This window comes from Marmota monax, unplaced genomic scaffold (genome assembly GCF_021218885.2).
Source record: "Marmota monax isolate L192 unplaced genomic scaffold, Marmota_monax_Labrador192_F-V1.1 WCK01_AAM20220418_F8-fsc00621, whole genome shotgun sequence".
NCBI classification, from domain to species: Eukaryota; Metazoa; Chordata; class Mammalia; order Rodentia; family Sciuridae; genus Marmota; species Marmota monax.
The window spans coordinates 1-22,425 of NW_026694818.1; the positions used below are offsets into that span (position 1 = coordinate 1).

General features: G+C 34.4%; 1 protein-coding gene across 1 annotated transcript in view; it reads right to left on the minus strand.

Annotated features, from left to right (window-relative positions):
• Positions 1 to 17: 17 nt before the first annotated feature.
• LOC124080138 (protein mono-ADP-ribosyltransferase PARP11) overlaps positions 18 to 22,425 on the minus strand; it is a 46,526-nt gene continuing 24,118 nt past the window's right edge. The window contains exons 2-6 of the mRNA XM_046425994.2: positions 10,395 to 10,523; positions 9,386 to 9,506; positions 6,277 to 6,352; positions 3,257 to 3,329; positions 18 to 3,177 (exon numbers count right to left, since the gene is read on the minus strand). Of these exons, the coding sequence (XP_046281950.1) occupies positions 3,043 to 3,177; positions 3,257 to 3,329; positions 6,277 to 6,352; positions 9,386 to 9,506; positions 10,395 to 10,523 (534 nt within the window). The 3' untranslated portion in view covers positions 18 to 3,042. The remainder of the gene's footprint in view (positions 3,178 to 3,256; positions 3,330 to 6,276; positions 6,353 to 9,385; positions 9,507 to 10,394; positions 10,524 to 22,425) is intronic.

Genomic DNA, 22,425 nt, shown 5'->3' on the forward strand with positions numbered 1-22,425 from the left:
ATCTCAAAACTGTCCCCTTTGCCTGTATACAACAGATATCACTTTGGTTTAGGCCACCCACTGTGTCTCAGTTTAATTACTGAAATAATTTTCTAACTTGATCACCATGCTTCAAACTGTGATTCCTTTAAATAAGAGTTTCTCAGCCTTGATGTTATTATTATTTGGGGTTGGATAACTCTTTGTTGTGGCAGTCCTATATATTGTAGGATGTTTAGTATCCCTGGTCTCTATCTAATGGATGACATTAGCACTTTCCAACCCACCATGTGACAATCAAAAATTTCTCCAGTCATTATTAAATGTTTCCTGATAGGCAAAATCACTCCAGTTGAGAACCACTGCTTCAAAACATTCCCCACAGTATGGCTTGATGAATTATTTTTCTAAAATTCAGATCCATCACCCTCTTGCTTAAAGTCTTACAAGGATTTTCTACCATTCCAGAGAAAGAAAATCTTTTAGTTTAGCTTATAAAGCCCTTATAAAGTCTGGCACCTGCAAACTCTCTGGATCAATTGATTTCAGCTAAGGTTACTGAAAAAAATTATACAACCACCCAGTGGTTCTGATATAAACTCCCGCAAGCTCTCCCTATTGACTACTTTTTTAGCCTCCTGTCTCACCATTCATGGTAATTTTCTATTCAATCTGAAATTCTCTCAACTTTCTATATTCTTTCTTATATCCAGACTTTGGCCCATGCTGTTCCCAAAGCCTAGGATGTCCTTTCTCTATTCTACCTGTGTCTAGCTTAATTGACACCTGCCTTAGGAGGTGTTATCTAATATACCCCATTCCATAATCCACACCCTACTTTTGTCAGCAAGGGTGGATAGAAACCCTCACTTTGTGCTCCCATGATGACCTGTGCTCATCCCTATATTTCTGGGTAGCCGAGGCCTGCCTTTTCATCTAATCTATAGTTCCGTACATCATTATATCTCAAGTACCAAGAATAGTGCTTGTCACAAATCAGGTGCTAAAAACATATTTGTCGAAAGAAGGGAGGGAAGTAAGAAAGGCCCAAGTGACATATAAACTGATCCCTGATGGACTCTTGTGGGCCTGACTGTCTATATGGTGAGTCATAGGTTATGTGATAATGAGATTGACTAAGTTATTTTAGTTTTACAGGGAGATGTCAGAATGACAGGCTGCCCCTGCAATGAGATCTAAGTATTTTTGCAATACTACAGCAGGTGACAAGTTCACTTACATCACAGATTTCTATAGGCTGACAATACAAAAAAATCATGGCATCTCCACATAAGACTGTTTGCAGTGAAATTCTTAGTATCAAATGTTTTAGGGATTCAGTGGGATGGTTTGTTTGGTTTTTTGTTTTGTTTTTTAAAGAGAGAGAGAGAGAGAGAGAAGAGAGAGAGAGAGAGAATTTTTAATATTTATTTTTTAGCTTTTGGCGGACACAACATCTTTTGTTTGTATGTGGTGCTGAGGATTGAACCTGGGCCGCACGCATGCCAGGCGAGCACGCTACCGCTTGCGCCATATCCCCAATGGGATGGTTTTTTACAGTAGGTTTTATTTGGAACTCAAATTATGGAGATCAATATGAGCTCTACTTCAGAGATCTGATTAAAAATTAAAAATCAAGTTTTCAACAACCCATTTCAGAAAAACAGTCACTGAGGTAATAAAATCAAAGGGGGCAAAGGCTTTTTTCTATCTTCCTCCAAACAAGAACCAAAAAAATGTTCCAAAGTCAGACACAGTTATTGTCAGAAATAAAAGATGGTTTGGTACAAAGAGTCAAAACTATAAAAACACAAGCTGAACACAGCTTATTTTACTATAAACAACTATGAGAATTATATCTGGAATGTACTTGGGCCACATTTAACTAATCAGTTAGAACCAAGAAAGAATTCCATGTACCATTACCAAACAAAAGTCGTTTAAATGTCCAGTATATGGAAATGAAATGAGTTACAGTCTGGGATTTACTTTGAAATACTTCACCAACAACAATAACAAAAAGGAGATAGACTATGTGAGGTAAATCTTGATAAATATTGAAGCAGGATGATGAGCACATGGGTTTCCTTATATTAGACTCCCTACTTTTTTGTTTGAAATTTTTCTGAAAAAAAATTCAAAGTCAGAGTAAAAATATTAGAAGCCAATCTCATCTACAAATGTTAACTAAAATATTTCAGAGAGCCACTTACTTTAAGTAACATTTGTTATAAAAATATAGCACAACAGGTTAATCTGAACAATACCTCCAAGTTTTCTGTAATGAGATTTATTTTTAGGTTTTGTGCACAATGAGCAATCTAAGAGGTCATTTTTAACTTAAATCTAAAATTAAATTGAAATTTTAAACCTACATAAACTCTAAGCTAAGTAAGAACTTTGAAGGTATGTTTTAGATTGTTGTTTAAATCAAAACAAGCAAATGACTAGTTTTGTGTAAGACAGTGTAGTGTAAGTAGCTGGGCACGGTGGCAAAGGCCTGTAATCCTAGTGGCTCAGAAGGCTGGGGCAGAAGGATCACGAGCCAGCCTCAGCAAAAGCAAGGTGCAAGCAAATCAGTGAGACCCTGTCTCTAAATAAAATATAAAATAGGGCTGGGGATGTGGCTCAGAGGTCAAGTGCCCCTGAGTTCAATCCCTGGTGCCCCCATCCCCACAAAAATATAGTGTAAGTGTAATTATTAAAAAAAAAAAAAGTCAACAATGTTTCTAATTTGACATAAAAAGCTGAGCCAAACAAAATCACATCAACAAAGTTGAGCAGCTCCTGAGACTTATAATGTCCATTTCAGTCAAGATGCACATCTTTAAGCCCCCAGGGAAAGCTTTTCACGTTATAATGCCAGGGATTCACTTGAAGAGTAGCTCTCTTTTACTCCTCCAGGAAAGCTAAAGAAGTGCACTGAGAGGCCAGGTAGAAATGTGCCAAAATAAAATCAGCATGTCGACATCAGTAAAAATTAATACAATTAAACACTGATGTTTAACTATCTCTAAGACTATATAAGTTTTACAGATAGGAAGGTTCAGATCAGAGATCATCTTACCTGCAAAAGAATTCCCATAGATCTAAATTTTGAATTCTCTGAATTCTTTTAATTCGGTTACGATCCATTGTTTTCCCAAAGAGACTGGCAACTTCATTATATTCATGTGTTTGATTGTGCAGAGAAATAAGCTGGGAAGAAAAGAGTACATGGTTTTGTTACACTCCTTTCTAATTTCTTCAAGGGATAGATAGTCAGACCTGCTCTTACCTGATATGGTACTTCAGTATTCACATTCTCCCAGTGTGGTGGCATAGGGATAGCCTCATTTTCACAGATATAACTTAAAATAGCAAAAAATAAAACAAAATATTAGAAGCTGATTATAATTACTGCCAGTAATTTAGTATTTTCTCCGAAGCTAAATTTTCATGTTCATGGTATGATGTCAAATGCAATAAGTGCAACCCTTTGTTTCTTTATTTAAAAATATTTATTGAATGCTTACTGTGTGCTGTTTTTCAGGTATTGAATAGTAAACTTTGATGAAAAATATCCAATCTTACACACCAATAAATTTCAAAAATAATTATATAGTTCTGTCTTATTTTCTTTTAAGTTTCTAAAATTTCTTTAAAATGTAAGGAAGATTAGAGAAAAGGTATTTCTAAGGAAAAAAATTAAACTCCTGATGGAAAAAAAAAAAGCCCAAGCTCTTATTTATATTGCCTACTGAATAAAAGTGAAACTCTTATCAGCCATTTATGTACTCCAAGATCTGAGTCAAATCTAAAATTCTCTTTCGTGATCCACATTAATTCGCTTACTGCAGTCAGAAATCTTTTTAAAACTAAAGTGTCCAAACCACTGGATGTGAGCAAAGAAAGATAGTGATGATGGGGTGTTTAATAGTAAAAGCTAACACTCCAATCCTCTCTGGTGATTGAAAATAGAAAAAATTTTAATGGAAAAAACTAGTTTCAAACCTATCCTTAGTTTATTTTTTCAAACTCATTTTAATTTTAGGAAAAAACAACATCATTAAAAATGACTGTACATAAAGAAGAATGCAGTGGGAAGTGTCCCTCCAACTCCAGTCCTTGTTATATCCAATTCTTTCTTCTTGCTTACTCCAAGTAATTACTGTTTTTAATTGTTTGTTCTTTTGGAATCTCTTTAGGTAAATATAAGCCAAATTATTCTTTCACACAAATGGCAGCATAAATAGCCTACATTTCTGCATCTTTTTATCCACTTAATCTGAGATCTTTCCATATTAACACATAGAAAGTATTCTCATTCCCAGTGCCTACAACAGAGTTTGGCATATGATAGACACTCAATAAATACTGGTTGAATAAATAAAAGAACTCTAAATATTTTTCAGATGCCCAGCATTCCACTGTATGAGTGAGTGTGTGTGTGTGTGTGTGTGTGTGTGTGGTTTATTTATCCAGATTCCTATTGATGATACTCAGCTTGTCTTTCATTTTTGCTACTGTATTAAGAACTCCACAAAGAACAAATTTGTCTATTTATCACTTTACATGTCCATTGGTCTATCTGAAGAATAACACTTTGAAATTAAATTTTTGGTCAAAGTATATATTTATTCATGATTTTGACAGATACTGTGCAAATGCCACCTTATTAACATTCTCACAAGAAATATAGAGAAAGCCTATTTGCCAAAAACCTCTCCAAAAAGGTGTGATATTAAGCTTTCAAATTTCTGTCAATCTGATAGTTTTTTTTTTTTTAAGCCTGATACTGATTTGTATTTCTCTTTTGCAGCTGTGTGAATGTTCAAATTCTTCATCCATGTTGGTCTTAGAGAATTCTAAAATAACTCTGAATTAGTTCTTTCACTATAACAAGCAAAAAATTTGTCCTAAATGTCTAAGTATCTTTTAGCTATTGTAAAAACAGACAAAATTTTATAGTCCAAAGCCTGAATTAATTCCTTGTCAATAGGAGGTATAAATTATTTGCTTTGCCTGAAATAAATGTTTAATAGTCTTCAATGAACATTTCTACGTCAGCACCTGACCTTCATCACTCTATTTTTCCTCTTTAATTAACTCTCCCCTTTTATTATTATCTTGCATGCTGTCCTCCATTCTGTTTAATTCTCTCCCTCTCCTGCTGTTGTTATATTATTTGTACAGTGTGGATAGAACAGTATTTGACCCCACCTTATGCTTCTTACCCCCATCAAAGGCATACCAGATAAAACACATCCAATAATATTTTCCATTATAATGTCTCATTTTTCTCCCAGATTACATGTTCTTTGAAGATAAGCAATTCCTTTTTGTATTCCTAGTACTAAAGAATGTGACCATGATGTAGCTGGAAGAAAAATATTCTCTATATTCCATAGATGTATTAGCACATTTATCATAAATATCTGAATAACTTTTAAATCATAATGCAAATTATAAGTCACAAATATTGAGAAACGAACTGATACAAACTTAAAATATTTATTCCTTTGCCCTAATTCTTTCAATTTCTTTCTTTTGCTCAAATCCTTTCAAAAATTCTCCTTGGAGGAAGCAAACAGGTATTTTGTACAATTCACATGCTACCATTTTAGTTTTGTTTTGTTTCATTTTAAATTCTTTGAAAAAAAAGAATTTCAGTATTTGCTTAAGGAATCATTTTTTTAAAAAAGGAGACATGCTCTAAGGTTTTTCCCTTCAACCACATTCATATGAATAACAAATATTTAATCTGGCATGTACACCTCTTTTTTCAGACTATGTACAGCCAGAGAGAGCAAAAAGAAAATCTTCAGTGTAGATCCAGGGAGCTGTCCTGTTGCCCCGTTGTGCAAACATTTTCCTTAGGTCTCTTTTAATTGCTAAAGACTTGAAATTACTTCTAAGGGTTGCCTAGTAGAAATCAGTAGAGATACAAAGTGGGCAATTACCCAGGACTTATGACTCAAATAATTGGATGGTTCTGTTGAGAATATCTTTAGTTAAAATTCAAATTTACCAGTGTATTATTTTAAGGGTTTATTACAAAGGCCATAAGACATTTTGTAACTACTGTGCACACTATTCTCAAGAATTGAAAACAATAAATAAACAACAAAAGGGGGAAAGAATAGAAGAAATGATGACAGAAGATGATTGGCTATTTTATCAACAAATGAGAGACTTAATATTTAAAAGGTCAATTTAATATATAAAAAGTCATTTATTGACTCACTAAAACATTAGTCTATGCGTTTCTCTATCAAATGGCAAAATACCGTTTCTGCCCCATTCTCTTTACAATACCTGAAAGCACTGATAGAAAAAGGAGCCCTTTTTATTAAGCGCTGCTTTCCAGTGGTGAGATTCATTTGCTTCATTTCTGTACACAAAGACAAAGATATTAGATAAGCCATAGAAACATACTGTGCTATAAAATGTCACGAAGATTAGTCGTCACACTACATGATGACCAGGAATCATGGAGATATGGGAGCAGCTGACAGGCAGAGTATATTAAGATACTTTACCATGCATCTATACATCTTGTCATAAAGGTGCTCTTCAGGGGAGCACAGCTTCATTGCTTGACCTAAGCTCATACATAAAGATGCTAATTTTATACACTGCTCAGTATGCAGGGTCTATTCCTTTCTGTACTGCGCTTAGGTTATACCGACAATAAAATACAAGAGTTCTAAGTTTAGGAAAGTTAAGAGTACTAGAAAAAGAAAGAAATTATCATATTAAACCTTCTGTTTGGCTTATTAAATGGAAAAATATACTTTGATTTATTTCTCCAAGAATTTTGGAAATGAGAAAAGAGATACATTACCATTATAAAACTTGCACAACTCACAGAATTTCAAAAATTTGTATATTTCTTGCCTTCTCTTTAAATTGTATACCTAAACCAAAAAAAATAGAAAACCTGGCGAGACCCAACACATACTTATATAACCAATTCTAGTGATAAAATATTAATTAATAACTAAATGTATCATTTTCTTCTTTCATCTATATTTCAGCCTTGGCAATATTTACCAGATCCATGTCTTCATTCCCACATAAGTCTTAATTCAAGATTCTAGCCAGGTTATCTTGTCTACTTGACAGCATTTCATTCCTAAACAAAGAGTTCACCCACCCAGGCAAGTGCTAATGTAAAGTTTGTCCTGGCTTTCTGTATTCTCCTAGACTCGGCACATACTGTCATCATTACAGTTCAAGGGAAAAAGCAAGATCTTCTCAGCACATAATGCAAAACCTGTAGTGCCATCTTCTTAAACCATCTCATTTTGAGTTTACTTTTCTCAGTTTATAGAGAGAAGCTGAGTTGACTAGTAGCAGAATGGTTGGGGCTAATAACTTTGAAATAGTGTATGTTAAGTACTAATAACTATCTTTGAAGTAATATCACTATATAGAGGGTTGGGGAACTTGAGTTATTAGTATATGTAATTTGTTTGATAAAGATATTTACTTTTTGTGATACTGGAGATTGATCCCAGGGGTGTAACACTGAGCTATAACCCCAGCCCTTTTTATTTTTGCGACAGGGTCTCACTAAATTGCCCGGGTTGGCCTTAAATTTGAAATCTTCCTGCCTCAGTCTCCAAAGTTGCTGGGATTATAGATACGTACCATCACACCTGGCAAGATATTTTTTGATAAACTTAATTTTCTGACAGAAAGCTTTCAAAATATGTACTTTACTAGCAAATATTCTTTTAGGATCAATGTGGCTTGCTAAATTATCTACTGAATGCTTTAATAAACCTCATTCTCTTCATGAAGCCTGAAGCCTGTATATATCATTCTATTTTACCACTGCTTCAAAAAAAATGTCTAGAAATGTCTACCACACACTGTTTGCCTATACTGTAGCAGAAAGTCAAATGTCAGGATCCTCTAAAAAGCAGTTTATTTGCCTAATGTCACTAAAAAGAAGTTATGATTATTCAGGACTGGGAATCTAAGTTTTAACTCATGATAATGAAAAAAAAGCAAGAAAAACAATTTTGGTGAGGAAAGTAATTATTAGATATTTGTTTGCATCAACCTCTATCTGGACAAAACTCCTTCACCATTTCTAGGCATTGGCTCGTCCAAAGGAATTTCAAACGTTTTAGCACCCTGTCTAACTACAGCATACTACTAACACAGTCAGAAAGATACTACTCCCAGAAATTGGGAAAGAAAAGATAGAAGACTAAGCTGTACAGCAATCAAAATGTACTTTTGTTAAGAAAGCCTCCCCATCTAGGTCTTATTTGCCTCTAAGCAGTAAAGAGTGGATACTAGGGCTGGGGTTGTGGCTCAGCGGTAGAGTGCTCGCCTAGTACGTGCGAGGCCCTAGGATCGATCCTCAGCACCACATAAAAATATTGAGTTCAACTACAACTAAAAAATAAATATTAAAAAAAAAAGAGTGGATACCAACAACTTAAAATTTAAGGGACTTTCAAAAAATTATTGGTTCTTTTTAGTTATACATGACAGTAGAATCCTTTTTAACATAATTATAAAAGCACAGAATATATCTTATTCTAATTCAGTATCCAGTACCTCATATTCTCCTTTCCTCCCCACTCCCTGCTCCCTTCCTGCTATTGATCTTTCTGACTCTAAAAGGTTTTTCATGGTTTACCTAAAAACATGACCACAAATCATAGATGAAATAAAAAGTGTGGCAGATTTCCAGATTAGCTGGTTAATCTATGAAAGGGCTAATGAAATCAGAAATGGCAGAAGGCAATTTCCATTAAAGAACTAGTTTTCTGGCCAAGACACCAAGAGAAGGGTCATTCAGCTAAACTTTGGTCTTGAAACTATCATTAGCTAATTATGACTTTCTCACTTAACATATGTTTGACCTTTAAAATTAAACAGTTCCTAACTGTTTCAAACTTATTTCTAGATGGATTGGATGATGAATAAAACAAGAGCTATAAGTGGTGGCATTTACCTGTAATCCTAACTATTCAGGAGGCTGAGGCAGGAGAATCACTTAAGCCCAGGGTTTGAGGCCAGCCTGGGCAACAACAAGACCTCCATCTCAAAAACAAACCAACAAACAAACAAAAATCCCAAGATCTATAAAATACTTTGTGTATTTTAGAAAACAAGTATGACATGAACTCAAAATATATGAAAATTTTCACAAACATTTATATATATATATATATATATATATATATATATGCATATAAACATGCCTTTATTAAAGGCAATGTTGCTCAAGAAGATTCAAGTCTTGAATATTTATGGGGCAATTTTCATGTGCCACAAAAAAATATTTACTTCGCTATTTCACTGTTTGTAAATGTAAAAACTAATCTTGATCTTCAGAGCTATAGATTACTCTATCAATATACTAAAAACATAACCATTAGGAAAAAAAAAAAAAACATACCTGCGAAGTCTATCTTGTAGCTGAATTTGGAAGTAGTAAAAGAAATGGAGCCACAAGGGTTTGTTCTGAAGCTCTTTTCGATATCTTCACTACTAACTGAACATTGAATATTGGTATCTGGCTTTAAGATAAATCAGAAAGTTTCATTTATCAGTTGTTCATATTAGGGGTTGGCCAGAGAAGTGATACTATGGTCATAGCAAAAGAAAATGGAAGAATGAGGGAAACTTACTAACCATCTGTTCTATCTCCCAACACACAGGGAAGATCTCAACTAAATCCTCATACTGAAAATTGTTTAAAGATGTCCAGCAAAGAAACAACAGGTTATGGTCCCCTTCAACACCTGGGTAAATGTTCCTTTTTACAAATTATTACACTCTTCACAAAGTATCCTAATAATTACACTAACTGTACTTTCTAAGTGGTTCAAAATTTTAATCTTTAACTTTAAACAGCTTGGTGAGGAAACACACATACACACACAGGCTTGAGAACAGGTTCAAATCTCAGTTTAACTCCTCTGTGACTCTAGACACACTGTGTTAACTTTTCTGAGTTTCACTTTTTTTGACTAGAAGACAAGAGTTTTAATATCTGCTTTAGAGTTGTTATGAGCATAAGAGAAAAAAATATGTGTACAGCACCTAACATAATACTGGCATACAAAAGGTGTTTAATGTAAACTTGCTCTGCCCTCTCTCTCTCTCTGTCTACCAAGTCAAACTTGGAGCTGGCTCAGATGTCGGATATCATGCAACTCTAGTAACACTGACACTCTGAACATACTGTAAACATACTGTTTCTTCTAAATAAATTATTGTGAAAACCTGGGGGAAGAAAAGGAAAAGAACTGGAAGAATTTCTAAGTTTTCTATTATTTAAGCTATTTGATTTCCTTAGGGTTTGATTTCTTTCAAGTTTTGCATTCATGCTCATTTATACATCTGGAAGATGATGCTATAAGTGAATCAAACCCCTGCTGCTGAAATTCAAAGATGGGAGATACCTGAAACATATGCCACTTCCCACATTCTGCCAGGTAAAACCAGCCCCACTGGGTATCTGATGTGTCCATGTCATCCATTTCACTATCCGTCGTTTTGGATAAGAATTCTTCTGCTTTGTGAAACATCTCCTGAAAAGCCAGGAAGAAGTAAAGAAAGAAATAATTCTATTAATAAACAATGTCCTTTTGTATGGATCATTTTACTTAAAAGAATGGTATTTCAATGTCTTTCCCAGAGTGGTACTTTAAAACAGCATTCTATCTTACATATTGGCTCTGAAGAAAAGCATTTTAAAATGTTGTATATTAGTGCTTAACAAATCAGGCAAATAATCCTCATGTGAGATGAGATATAGCAGGGTCCACTGAACCCTTTAAATAAGCCACATCAACATTTATGAGCACCTCAGGTTTTCAGTATAGCCCCAAAGTATTTTTTTTTTGATTCAGCATTCATCATTTTATTGGCATAGGAGGTGCTTAACAGTTTTTCATCTTAAGGAATGCAATCAAAACTCTTTTAAAGTTACCTCAAACAGACCTGTAAACACTAAATTTGATAGTAAAGATTTCAGAAAAATCATTTTTTCACTAGTAATTCTAATCAGTTAGACTACAGTTTTTATTTAATTGGAAAAAACTGATGTTATTGGACTTTTCTAAATCATACTATTATATAGTATAGAGCCTTTTCCCTTTGAGGGTATTTTTATTTCTACTTGTCCAGTTATAAATGACAAAGAAATGTTATTTCTGTCATATATTTTCATTACATTTTATGACATTGCTAAATATGGTAACAGCATTTTTTAATATTTATTTTTAGTTGTACTTGGACATAATACCTTTATTTTATTTATTTATTTAATGTCGTGCTGAGGATCCAACCCAGGCCTCACACATGGAGGCGATTGCTGTACCACTGAGCCACAACCCCAGTTCCCACCCACCCCCAACCCCCAACGGCTTTTTATAGGTTGGAAAATCTTAGAGGAGAAGTTGCAAATTTTCATCCAAAGGTCCAAAGCCCCAAAGTGCCTGATTTGTTAAACATATTTTTTATATGTTCATGTGTCTGGTCAAAAGGATCCAGACCATCACAACTACTTAAGACCAAATCCATCTGATTTTTGTTTTAAACACTCATGATTTCATCTAATGGCATGGAAAGGTGTTTCTAAGATATGGTGTTGGATACAAAAGAAGGTTATAAAACTCAGAAATATTACGATCTAATTTTAATTTAAAAAAGTCTTTATTTAACCATATGAAGTCATGCATATATATGTATGTGTATGTGCACACATACATAAATATAACTTGTCCTAGTTTCTTCTAAGTGTTAAGATGATGATGATGTGATAACAGTTAACTCTTACATTTTTTGTTCTTACTATTTACCAAGAACTGTGAAGATAATACCTCATTTAGACCTAATAACAATCAAAGCAGAGAATTCATACCATAGGAAAATTAAGATTCAAACTGAGGCAGTCTGGCTCCAGGGTCAGACCACCATGGTTTGACCATTACCATGGTTAACCACCATGTAATACTGCCTTATACGTCATTATAAATTATTTTATAATGTTAACCATACCAATTAACTCATGTATACATTATTATAAAAGTTTTATTAAATATTCTTGGGTGGATATTGTGATGAAGAAGAAATTACTAGAAAGGGGACAAAGAGGCTGGTCAAAAAAGCTTAAATTATCTGGAATTCGGCTTTCTATCCTCATTTTATGAGAATTTATAAATTATTTAAATTTGCAAACTAAAACAGGAATGCATTCCCTTTTTAAAAATCAAAAAATTCAAAATAAAGACTTATTTGAACACCAACTCTATTCCTGGTACATTACTTTTCTTCTTCAGGCTTACCAAATGATATCAATTTACTATGTATTTTTCAGATCGGTGTGAGGGCTTTTTGTATGATCACAGATACATATGCAAACATATATAGTTATTACTGATTTGTTAAAAATTTGTTTTCCCACATCTTGAATTTTTTCTATAAATATATACTACAGGATAAACTAAAAAATGTTCATCCTGTTTCTAGGAGCTGTGCAATCCAGGGTAAGTTTCCATTATTTGTCTAGGCCACAGTTTCCTCTTTACAAAGTATAAAATTCAAGGCTCCTTCCTCATTAGGTGTTGTTAGAACAATAATGATAATGTAGTAAAGTACCAATACAGTACCTGAGCTCAGTGAAGGGGGCTCGTTAGTTTTGATTTTTTATTCATGTTTGGAAACTCTCTCCAAGGAATGCTTTATGATTATTTCCTGGTTTTTATCCCTTCATGTTTTAAAGTTGATTGGCTGCTAGGAAACGAAAAACAGAAGACCCTAGGATCAAGAGTTTCAGGTTTAGAACTCGCTATTTACCTTAAATATTTTAACCAAGAAATAAAGACAATGATTTAAAGTTTAAGCTCAACTATACCGTTAACTACTTTTATGATTTTTTTTTCCAGTGATAGGGTTAGAATCCAGGAATTCTAGCATTCTAGGCAAGTGCTCCACTACTGAGCTACTCTCCCAGTTTACAATTCCTGGTTCTTCCTTCTATTCCATTCCTTCTATGGCCATTTCATCATGAGAGAAGGAGAAAAGTGAGAGTGACCTAAATTTAGTTTTTCTTCTGAAAGTAATCAGAAAATTTGGAAAGATGAGCTTTAAGCTAATAGTTAACATAAATATTTGGCTTAAGAGTTCCATCTTTTCTCTATTAGAAAAGGGAATGAAAAATAGGAAATTATCCTTTATATGGCATACGATGTAATATCAGTGTTCTGGTACATACATTATACTTATGATCTCACTTTAGCCCAGGTTACAACTGGAAGTGGTTTAATAAGTTATGTGCAATAGTGCATGCCTATAGTTCCAAATATTCAAGAAGCAGGAGGATCACTTAAGACCATGAGTTTGAGGCCAGCCTGGGCAACATAGTAAAACTTCTTCTCACACAAACAAAATAAGTAAATAAATGTATAAAAAAGAATGAGTTTGAACAAAGGCCTTTCTGAACCTCCTGTTAGCCAGGCCAGGTAGCTTATATTTATCTCTACTGTAGAACAATGTACCTATAAACAGGTACCATAATATCAAACATTTGTAAAGCACTTTTCATAAAATTCTTTGTCAATTTATACTACTTCTTTCCTCCACAACCCAATCTTCAAGAGAAGTTATTATTTTCCAATTAAAGTCAAGAAAGAAAGTAAAGCGGAGAGTAATATAATTATTTTGTCTATAATCACAAATAGCAGTACCAAGAAGATTAAAGAAACACCCAAGGCTTTCTAAACACTGCTTCTTTCCTAAGTTAACAAGCCTTTTTCAAAGACTGATACATACTTTTTCTCTCTTCTGCCAAACTTATTTTAATTGCTTAGCTTCACGGACTGGTTTTTCCAAAAAAAAAAAAAAAAAAATTCATTTCATAATATAAAACCTTATAATTTTTTACAATAAGTTTTCTCTCCAAATGAATGGCTATTTTGTAAAATTAGATTCAAAGAGAAATTCAGGTTTATTTAATAAATGTTAAATAATGTAACCATAATATAATAATGGCTCTAGTTAGAAAATATTTATAGGTAACAAAAAGAACATGTGCAAGTTATCAGTCATAGAATAGGCATCGAATAAATGTTAAATGAATGAGTTACTTCAGTTACAATATCATATTCTGCCTGATTTCCCTGCTTTTAACTGGAAGGTATTGACACTTTCTGTACAGCAGCTGTGAAGAAAAGGAAAAAAAAAAAAAGCTAATATAAATTGGCAAAGCATTTTCAGATACAAGGGGTATGCTGGTAGAATCTGTCTATAATGCTATCTATTCTAAGAAGAAACTTTATAAAACCTGGAAACAACCAGTCAGAATCATCGAATTGAAAAACTATGTGGAAAATTAGCTTAAAGTCAAAATGCTGGTTTGTATAAGAAAAATAATGCTGCTTTCCTGACGGACTAAAAGTTTCTGAAAAGCTTTTGACAACTAAGTTTAACTTATTCTGAGAGCATACACAGACTACCTTGAGGAAATCGTAATTGGTACTAAAAAAAGACCTTGTCTCTATATAAATAAAGATCCAAAATCTGATACTAAAAGATGAAAAATGGGGTGGAATTCCCAGAATAACAAAGTAAGGAGTGCTATGGACCCCCTCTCCAGCAAATCTATTTTTAACTGGTGAAAATTATTTTGAAAAACAAACATTTGGACGCTCTGGAATTGTCCTAAGGACATGTAACAAATGGAGAAACATCCATTCAAAAAAACTGGCTCAATCTCAGAACAGGTGAACACCTATGACATCTGAGTTATGTATGATCTGCACCACTACTTCATTCCACCAGCTCTATTACCTCTGGCATATGTAATTCCTCTCCCTCCACCTCCCCAACTGTGGAAGTATATTTTCTAAAATACTCAATTTTCCAAAAAAAATTAGGAGACATACAAAAAGAAAAAAAAATGAAAATATGACCAATAAGCTGAGATAAAAGTAGCTAGAAGCTGACAAGATGGTGGACTTAGCAAAAACTTTAAAGAAGTTATCACAAATATGTTCAAAGGATTAAGTAAAAGCATGCTTTTAAAAGCATTCCCTTCAAGGATTAAGGGAAATAAATGATATCAATGTTTGAGCATATAGAGAATATCAATAAAGAGAAATAAATTATTAAATACTACCAAAAAGAAATTCTGGAGACCAAAGGCTGAATATTTTCTCTGATATGCAGGGATGCTAATTCACAATAAGGGGGGCGGGGTACGAAGAACAGAGATACTTTGGATTAGACAGAGGGGAGTGAAAGAAGGGGAGGGAAAAATGGGGAGAGGGATGATAGTAGAATAAATTGGACATTATTACCCTATGTGCATATATGATTACACAACTGTTATGACTCTATATCATATACAACCAGAGGAATGAGAAGCTTATACTCCATTTATGTATGCTGTGTCAAAATGTATTCTACTGTCATGCATAAGTAATCAGAACAAAAACTAGCTAAATAAAAAATTTTTAAAAAATTATGGAGTTCAGAAATACAATAGCCAATATAAAAATGTCACCAAAGAGGCTCAATACTAGATGGGAGCTCTCAAAAGGAGGCGGCACATTTAAAAGAGATCAATAGGTACTATGTCACATATATACAGTTATGCATTTCTTAATGACACAGGTACATTCTGAGAAAGTCATTAAGTGATTTTGTAGCTGTGCAAACATCCATAGAGTATACTTACATACATCTAGATAGTATAGGTCAGTCACTTGATGTGGCCTCTTGATGCAATTAAGAAAGACACTAAACATGAGATGTTTGAGGTTGCTGCTGGTGTAATGGGGAATACTGCTTTATAGTTAACTCTTTTTATAAGTAGGAGTACACTCTAAAATAATGATAAAACTATTGATAGTAAATAAATAAAACAGAAATATAGTCACTTATCAATTATTATGTACTCTACATAATTTTATTGCTATACTTTTATATTACTGCCCAAGTGAAGCAGGTTTGTTTATACCAGCATTACAACAAACACATGAGTGATGTTTTTATGCTATCATGTTATAATGGTTATAAGTAGGTGGCAGGAACTTTAAGATCCATTATAATCTTATGGGTTCACTGTCATCTTTGTGGTCCACTGTTGACTAAAAATCATTATACCACACAAGACTGTAATATATACAGAAGTAACAGCATTAAAAAGGGAGAGAAGGAATGGAAGTATTATGAGTACAATTCCTATATTTTACTTAAAGTCAGTGTAAGTCTAAAGAATATTCCAATAAGTTAAGATGAAGATTTTAAGTCCTAGAGTAACCACTAAGAAAATGCTTCCAAATATTACTTTCAAATTAATAAAAAGAAATCAAAATGTTACACCAGAATATATCTACTGAATATAAAAAAGGAAATAAAGGAGAAATGGAGGAACAAATGACAAAAAATTATGAAAAACCAAAAGCAAAATGGTACAAGTAAATAATAATATAATGTGGAAATAAACAATAGAATTAAATGTCAGTGAATTAAACAATCTAATTCAAAGACAGAGTTCAGGTACATTTTTTTAAAAGATTCAACTAAAAGTCATCTCCAGGAATACACTTTAGATCCAAAGATACAAATAGGTAGAAAATGTGGAAAGTTTATACACCACGTAAACACCAATCATAAAAGAACTACAGTGTCAGTACTGAAGTCAGACAAAATAGATTCTAAAAGAGTTACTAGAAATAAACAGTGATATCACAAAAATGTCAATCCACCATAAATATATAACAATTATAAACAGATATATACCTAACAACAGAAAAATAAAACAAGTAAAACTAAAAACTGACAGAATTAAAGGAAGAAATAAACAATCTGTAAATCACAGTTGTATTATAAAGCCAACAGGAACCCCCAGGAAAAATGACCTGGATCTTTTCCCCTACAGGCTTCATGACTTTGCATTAAATAATGTCATTTCAGCTGGACAGTGTCGCAAGAGCCTATAGTTCTAGCTCTCGGGTGGCTGAGGAAGGGGGCATCATTTGAATATAGGAGTTCAAGACCCAAGAAGAGCCTGTGCAATCTAGCAAGACGCGGTCTTGAAAAAAAAAACAAAAAGTTACTTCTGATACACCAAGAACTTGAGGAAAAGAATTCATTTAGATACTATGTGTTAAAACTAATGACAAGCTCTTGCCTTGGCTTCCTACTCTTGAGAGGCTTCTTAAAAAGTCTGAGATTCTAATCTAAGATTTATTAAAAGTTCCAGTAAAGCAAATTTCAGAAGCGCCTCACAGTCAATCATTTCTTGCTGTACTTTATGAAAATAAATCTCCCATAATGAGACTAAACTTATTTTACAAACTGATCTTTCTGTGGTTATCTCTGGTAAAATTGGATTAAGGGTCTGGAGAAAGGAAAATTATGTTTCATTTTATTTGTTACTATTTTCTAGTCCTGCATTTTTAATCATGATTTTCCTGCAATTTGGGTTGTATAGTGATTTCTTTCCTAGCTATAAAACTAATATGTAAAATTTTTCTTCAAATTTTCTGACTTGGATTCATTGAAATTAAAACTGCTTCTCCTAAAGCCCTACAAGTTGAGGCTGATAATAAATCTAGACTCCAGAGAAATCATACAAACTGCATCCAGGAAAATCTCCCCTACTTCCATCAACTTGTACCACTGCAATTGAAGATGCTTCAAACTGAAATTCAAAAAATCTTTTTAGCTGACTGCCTTTCAGACTCAACCAGTTTACAGACAGCTCTAATTATTATTTTGTTTTTCTTCTGTTTCCATAAATATACCTCTTATTAAAACCATGTTTGCTTAATTTTGAGGGACTCCTACCTTTCCCTCCAAAACAGGTTGAAGACTCCAATACCCAGTTTTCATTGGATAGAAAAAAGAGGTAAAAGATTATCAAGATTAGGAGACTTGGGGAAAAAAGCCCCTATAAACCAATTAGATGTACAGACATATATGGAATACTACACATGTAATAGGGGTTCCCTTGATGCTTTGACTAAATCTCTCATGGCTTTGAAATTTACATGTTTTTTCTTCTTGTTCCCAACCTTCTTCTCCCATATCTTCTCTCTGATCTTCTTTGTCCTAATCTTCTCCTTCCTAATCTCATTTCCTCTGAATCACCTCTATAAATGCTGATGGGCAGGATCACAGCCTTTGGGACAGGAGTCCCCTGTGTTTCTCTTTGCTAGCAAAGCAATAAACCTTCGTTTTCCTTTTCTCAAAACCATGTCCTCATCATTTATGTAGTTGCATGATTATTGGTGGAGGATTCATGGTGCTGGTGAACTTGTGAGGGCCAACTGCAGGAGTGTTAGGAGAAAGGTGAGTCAGCCTCCAGTCAAACCAGAGACCTGTAGTAAAGGGAAGGACTAAGGGACCTCCCTAGCAGCTGCCAAAGCTCCTTTTGCTTCAGGAAACTCCCACCTTCTCTCCTTGAACAGTACAGATTGCTCCATCATGATCCACTTTGAGAAAAAGGAAACTAAACTAGGTAAAGTCATAACAACTTTAGCCATTCAGTAAGCTCCCCTGGTGTGCATACTGAGACACTTGATTCTACACATCTGGTTCCCCTTTGTGGGAACAACTGGTCCCTCTTCATGGGGACATCTATGGTTCCACTGAGGTAGAATTCACAGTTAAGTGAGAGTTGGGAACTTGCGATTTTCCCCTATCTGGTCTGTTTTAAAGGATCCCATTTTTTGGCCATGGTTTGGGAATTTCCTCTGGTTGCCTGTTTTGTTTGAATCTGCTACTGCCCCTTTTAAGACATGGCCAGTACCTCACTGATTCTCTGGGTAGTCTCTTGGAAAAGATCTTAGCTGGTCAATTTAAAGGTTCCCATCTGTCATCCACGGTTTTGAGACTCCTCTCTGGTTGTCTCTGTTTCTTTTTGTATAATCTTGCAACTGGAGTTCATCTGTCAGAGGTAAAGTGAGTTGAAGGGCCAACTATAAGTCTAAGATAATGTTTTACTATAACAACTTGGCTTTTAAATAGCTTTCAAGATTACTGTATAATCTTGCAGCTGGAGTTGTTCTGTCAAAGGTAAAGTAAGTGGAAGAAATTTGTACATTCAGGTCTGTTTTAAAGGTTCCTGTCTGTCAGTGCTGGTTTCAGTGATCCTCTCGTCTATTTTTTTGTATTTTACTGGCCCTTTAAAAGCAGCCAAGCTGCTTTTATCTTACTGGTAGTCTCCTGAACAGAGAGATCTTGGCTGTGTGGGCCACCTATAGGGATAAGCCTGTCTAAGAGAAAGATGGTTTACTGTATGTAACACAATCTGGACTTTGAATGGTTTTTCTAGATTATTATACAATCTTCAAGTTGAAGTTGGTCTGTCAGGGGTAAAGTATATGAAAGAGATTCTGGATGTACAGGCATTTATGCAGTTGCATGATAAGGGGTCTGAACTGTCAGGAACTAAGTTGAAGGTGCCAAAAGGAAGTACCTCTGGTGTGTAAGATAGCAAGATACTAGTAGAAGAAAGGGTTAAAAAGATTTCAATCTTTTAAACCCAGTGCTGGCACTCCAGCACTGTTTCTCAGCCTAGCCTCAGACAGCTACAGATCATCTCACTGTGCGTCAAGGACACCAGCCCTAAACTGGGGGAGAAAAAATCTCAGAAAAGCTGCCTGGGCTACAGAAAAATGCCAAAGAGAACCTGGCCTCTGCCCTACCTTTCAGCCCCCTTTACCCCTGGGGGTGGGGAGGTGGAAGCTGCTGGACACAAAGTATGTGGTAGTAGGTTCTAGTACTATCATAGCTTATGACTTGGGGATAGGAATAGTCTCCCCTTTTAAGATCTGACAGGACACCCCAATACCCCATTTGTCCAGGGGATAGTCATCACTGGGGCAAAGCAATTCTTGCTATAATAGTATCCCATCAAACTAAACGCCTGGGGAAACTGGCAGAATAAATAACTGCACCCAGAAAAAATACAAGACAGAAACTAAGGCCAACCTTTGTTTTGCAGGCAGCTTCTGCAAAGGGATCTCAAGGAAACCTAAAGAAAAGGATGAAATGGGCCTCCTCCACTGCATACCAGTATGCTTAGTATAAGAAAAGGGCCCAAAAGAAGCCTCTGGGTACAAGTGACAGTGAGGAACTCACTTAAAGTTGATGGCATTGTGATAATGATAATGGAGACAGATCAGGCTCAAAAATATCCTATGCTCCAACCCCTGGAATGCAACCTGGGAGAAAAAAGATTAAGGCACAGTTGGTTTTTTTGTTTTGGTTTGTTTTTTTTGTTTTCTTGTTTGTGTGTGTGTGTGTGTGTGTGTGTGTGTGTTTGCATATGCTGGATTATCCAACCCTCTCCTGGGATAAAATCTGCTGTGTAAATTAAATGCATAGATAACATTTATAAGGTCTATTTCAGAATATAAATTTAAGAAAGGGTCCAAAACTAGAAAAGATAAAAGAAAGTTATAGGCATGGAAATATATTTTAGTATGGAAAATTAGAAGAAATGTTTCTAGATGAGAAAGTATTTTGTCTGGTGAAGTAATATTTTTGGGCTAAATTCCAAGATGAAAAAGGACAAAACTAAGGATATAAAGTTGTGAATGTCTAAATATGTTGCAGAAGGTTTGTAGAAGGTAAATCTCAAAAAGTTTGTGTTTGTGATTAAATTGGCTATAATTAGCACAGAGTTACTTGACTTTAATGTATTGATATGAAGCAACATCTAAAACATTGATCTGCTCTTATCTATTGAGATAATTTTCTTGTACCTAATAGGTTTTATAACTTGGAGAAACCAAGTCTTAAAGGAATTGGGTTTGTACCTGTTTTAAAGTCATAAATGACTACTTTGTAACTGGTTAAAAATCAACTGTTACTTAGGTTATAACAATACGGTTGACACCCTAAATATACTTGACTAGGTACATGTATGCATCTGAGAACTCCATCTCACTAACCCTTGTCTAAGTATTATGTAAAAGCTTATAAAATAAAAGTTTATGTAAGTTTAAAAGTAAGATAACCAATAAGTGCTCTTTTATATATTTTATCTGAAGTAAAAGGGCCACTCTGTCATTGAAGACCTGTCTTACATCTGTTTGCTTTGACTAAGTCAATTTCTGATCATTAACATTGTTTCCTAAATGTATAAGATATTTAAAGTTATCCTTTGATTTTGGTTAACCCTTACAGACCTGTGATTGTCATTACCATACACTATGAATTCTAAATTGTACTTTTGAAGTTAAACTTAGTTAAATGTAAAACTTCAGAGAGCACTTTGCCAAGTTGGTGTTCTCCAAACTAAAATTAGGTGTAGCAGAAGTCTTGGGTTTGTATGCAAATAACAAATTTGATTGGTATTTATTCATGTATGTGATGTCTTATAGCTGAATAAAGTAACCTGTTGTCAATAAGTTATACATACAATTTTGTGTTACTCTTCACACTGAAAATGGAATTTGAATGTATTTTGGAAGGTATTAAGGAGAGTGTGATCTATTTAAAGGTGACATTGTAAAACATGGAAGAATTCTGCCACTCTTTCCATTAAAAGAAAGTTAAAAGCTCTCTTAGCCTTTCTTTATATCAGATGTAATGTTGTATTGCTTATTTGTGAAGAGCCCTGCCTTACCTGAGATAAGGCTCTGTTTCCCCCTTATTCCTTATTAGAATGGCTTCAAAATAGGCCAGACTTCAGCACATTTAAAGTTGTGTTCAAAAGATTCATTTTTGTTGTAAGAATTACTGTGATCTCAAACAGGGAATATAATATATAACATAAGTAAAGGTTCCAGATTACACAAACTGAATATGTTTTTGCTCTGCTAATTAAACTTTGCATGTTCCTTGTAAATTTTACAATTGTTGCCTGTTACTGTTTTGGGAGAGACTGCTTCTTGGGAAAAAAAAAAAAAAAACCTCGGTTATTTTGAGATAATAAGCCATTACCTATTATATAATTATATATACAGATAGTATTAAATGCTGATTTCCAGTAGTAATACTAATCCTAATTAAACAAAAGGGATATCTGTAAAATTATAGATTTAAGTTATAACTTCTTAGTCCCTCTTTAAAACTGGTGAAACTGGCCTGCTGGCTGTTTAAAACCAAAAACTTGGAGAGCAAAGTCAAGAATGTAAAAAGGCCAAGAAAAAAGCAGCCAACACTTTGGCCCTTGCCCTCAAAGTTCAGCCAGGATGCAGAGAAAGAAGGGACTCTACTCTGGGCCCTGCAACTCTAATAAGTCTCATCAAGGAGATCAAAAGGATCCTTGAGAACAGGAAGCCAACCAGTGCACATTCTACAAAGAGGAGGGTCACTGGAGACAGAAATGTCCCCCATGCTTCTAAGAGAGGCCTCATATGGTCAGTCAGACCCCAACCCATCCTGGCAAGTGGCACCACTGTAAAAGAAAGCTAAAGGAGCCAGGAGGCTTTGCACATGTCCCCAAGAGTGATCTCTGAGGAATCTCAG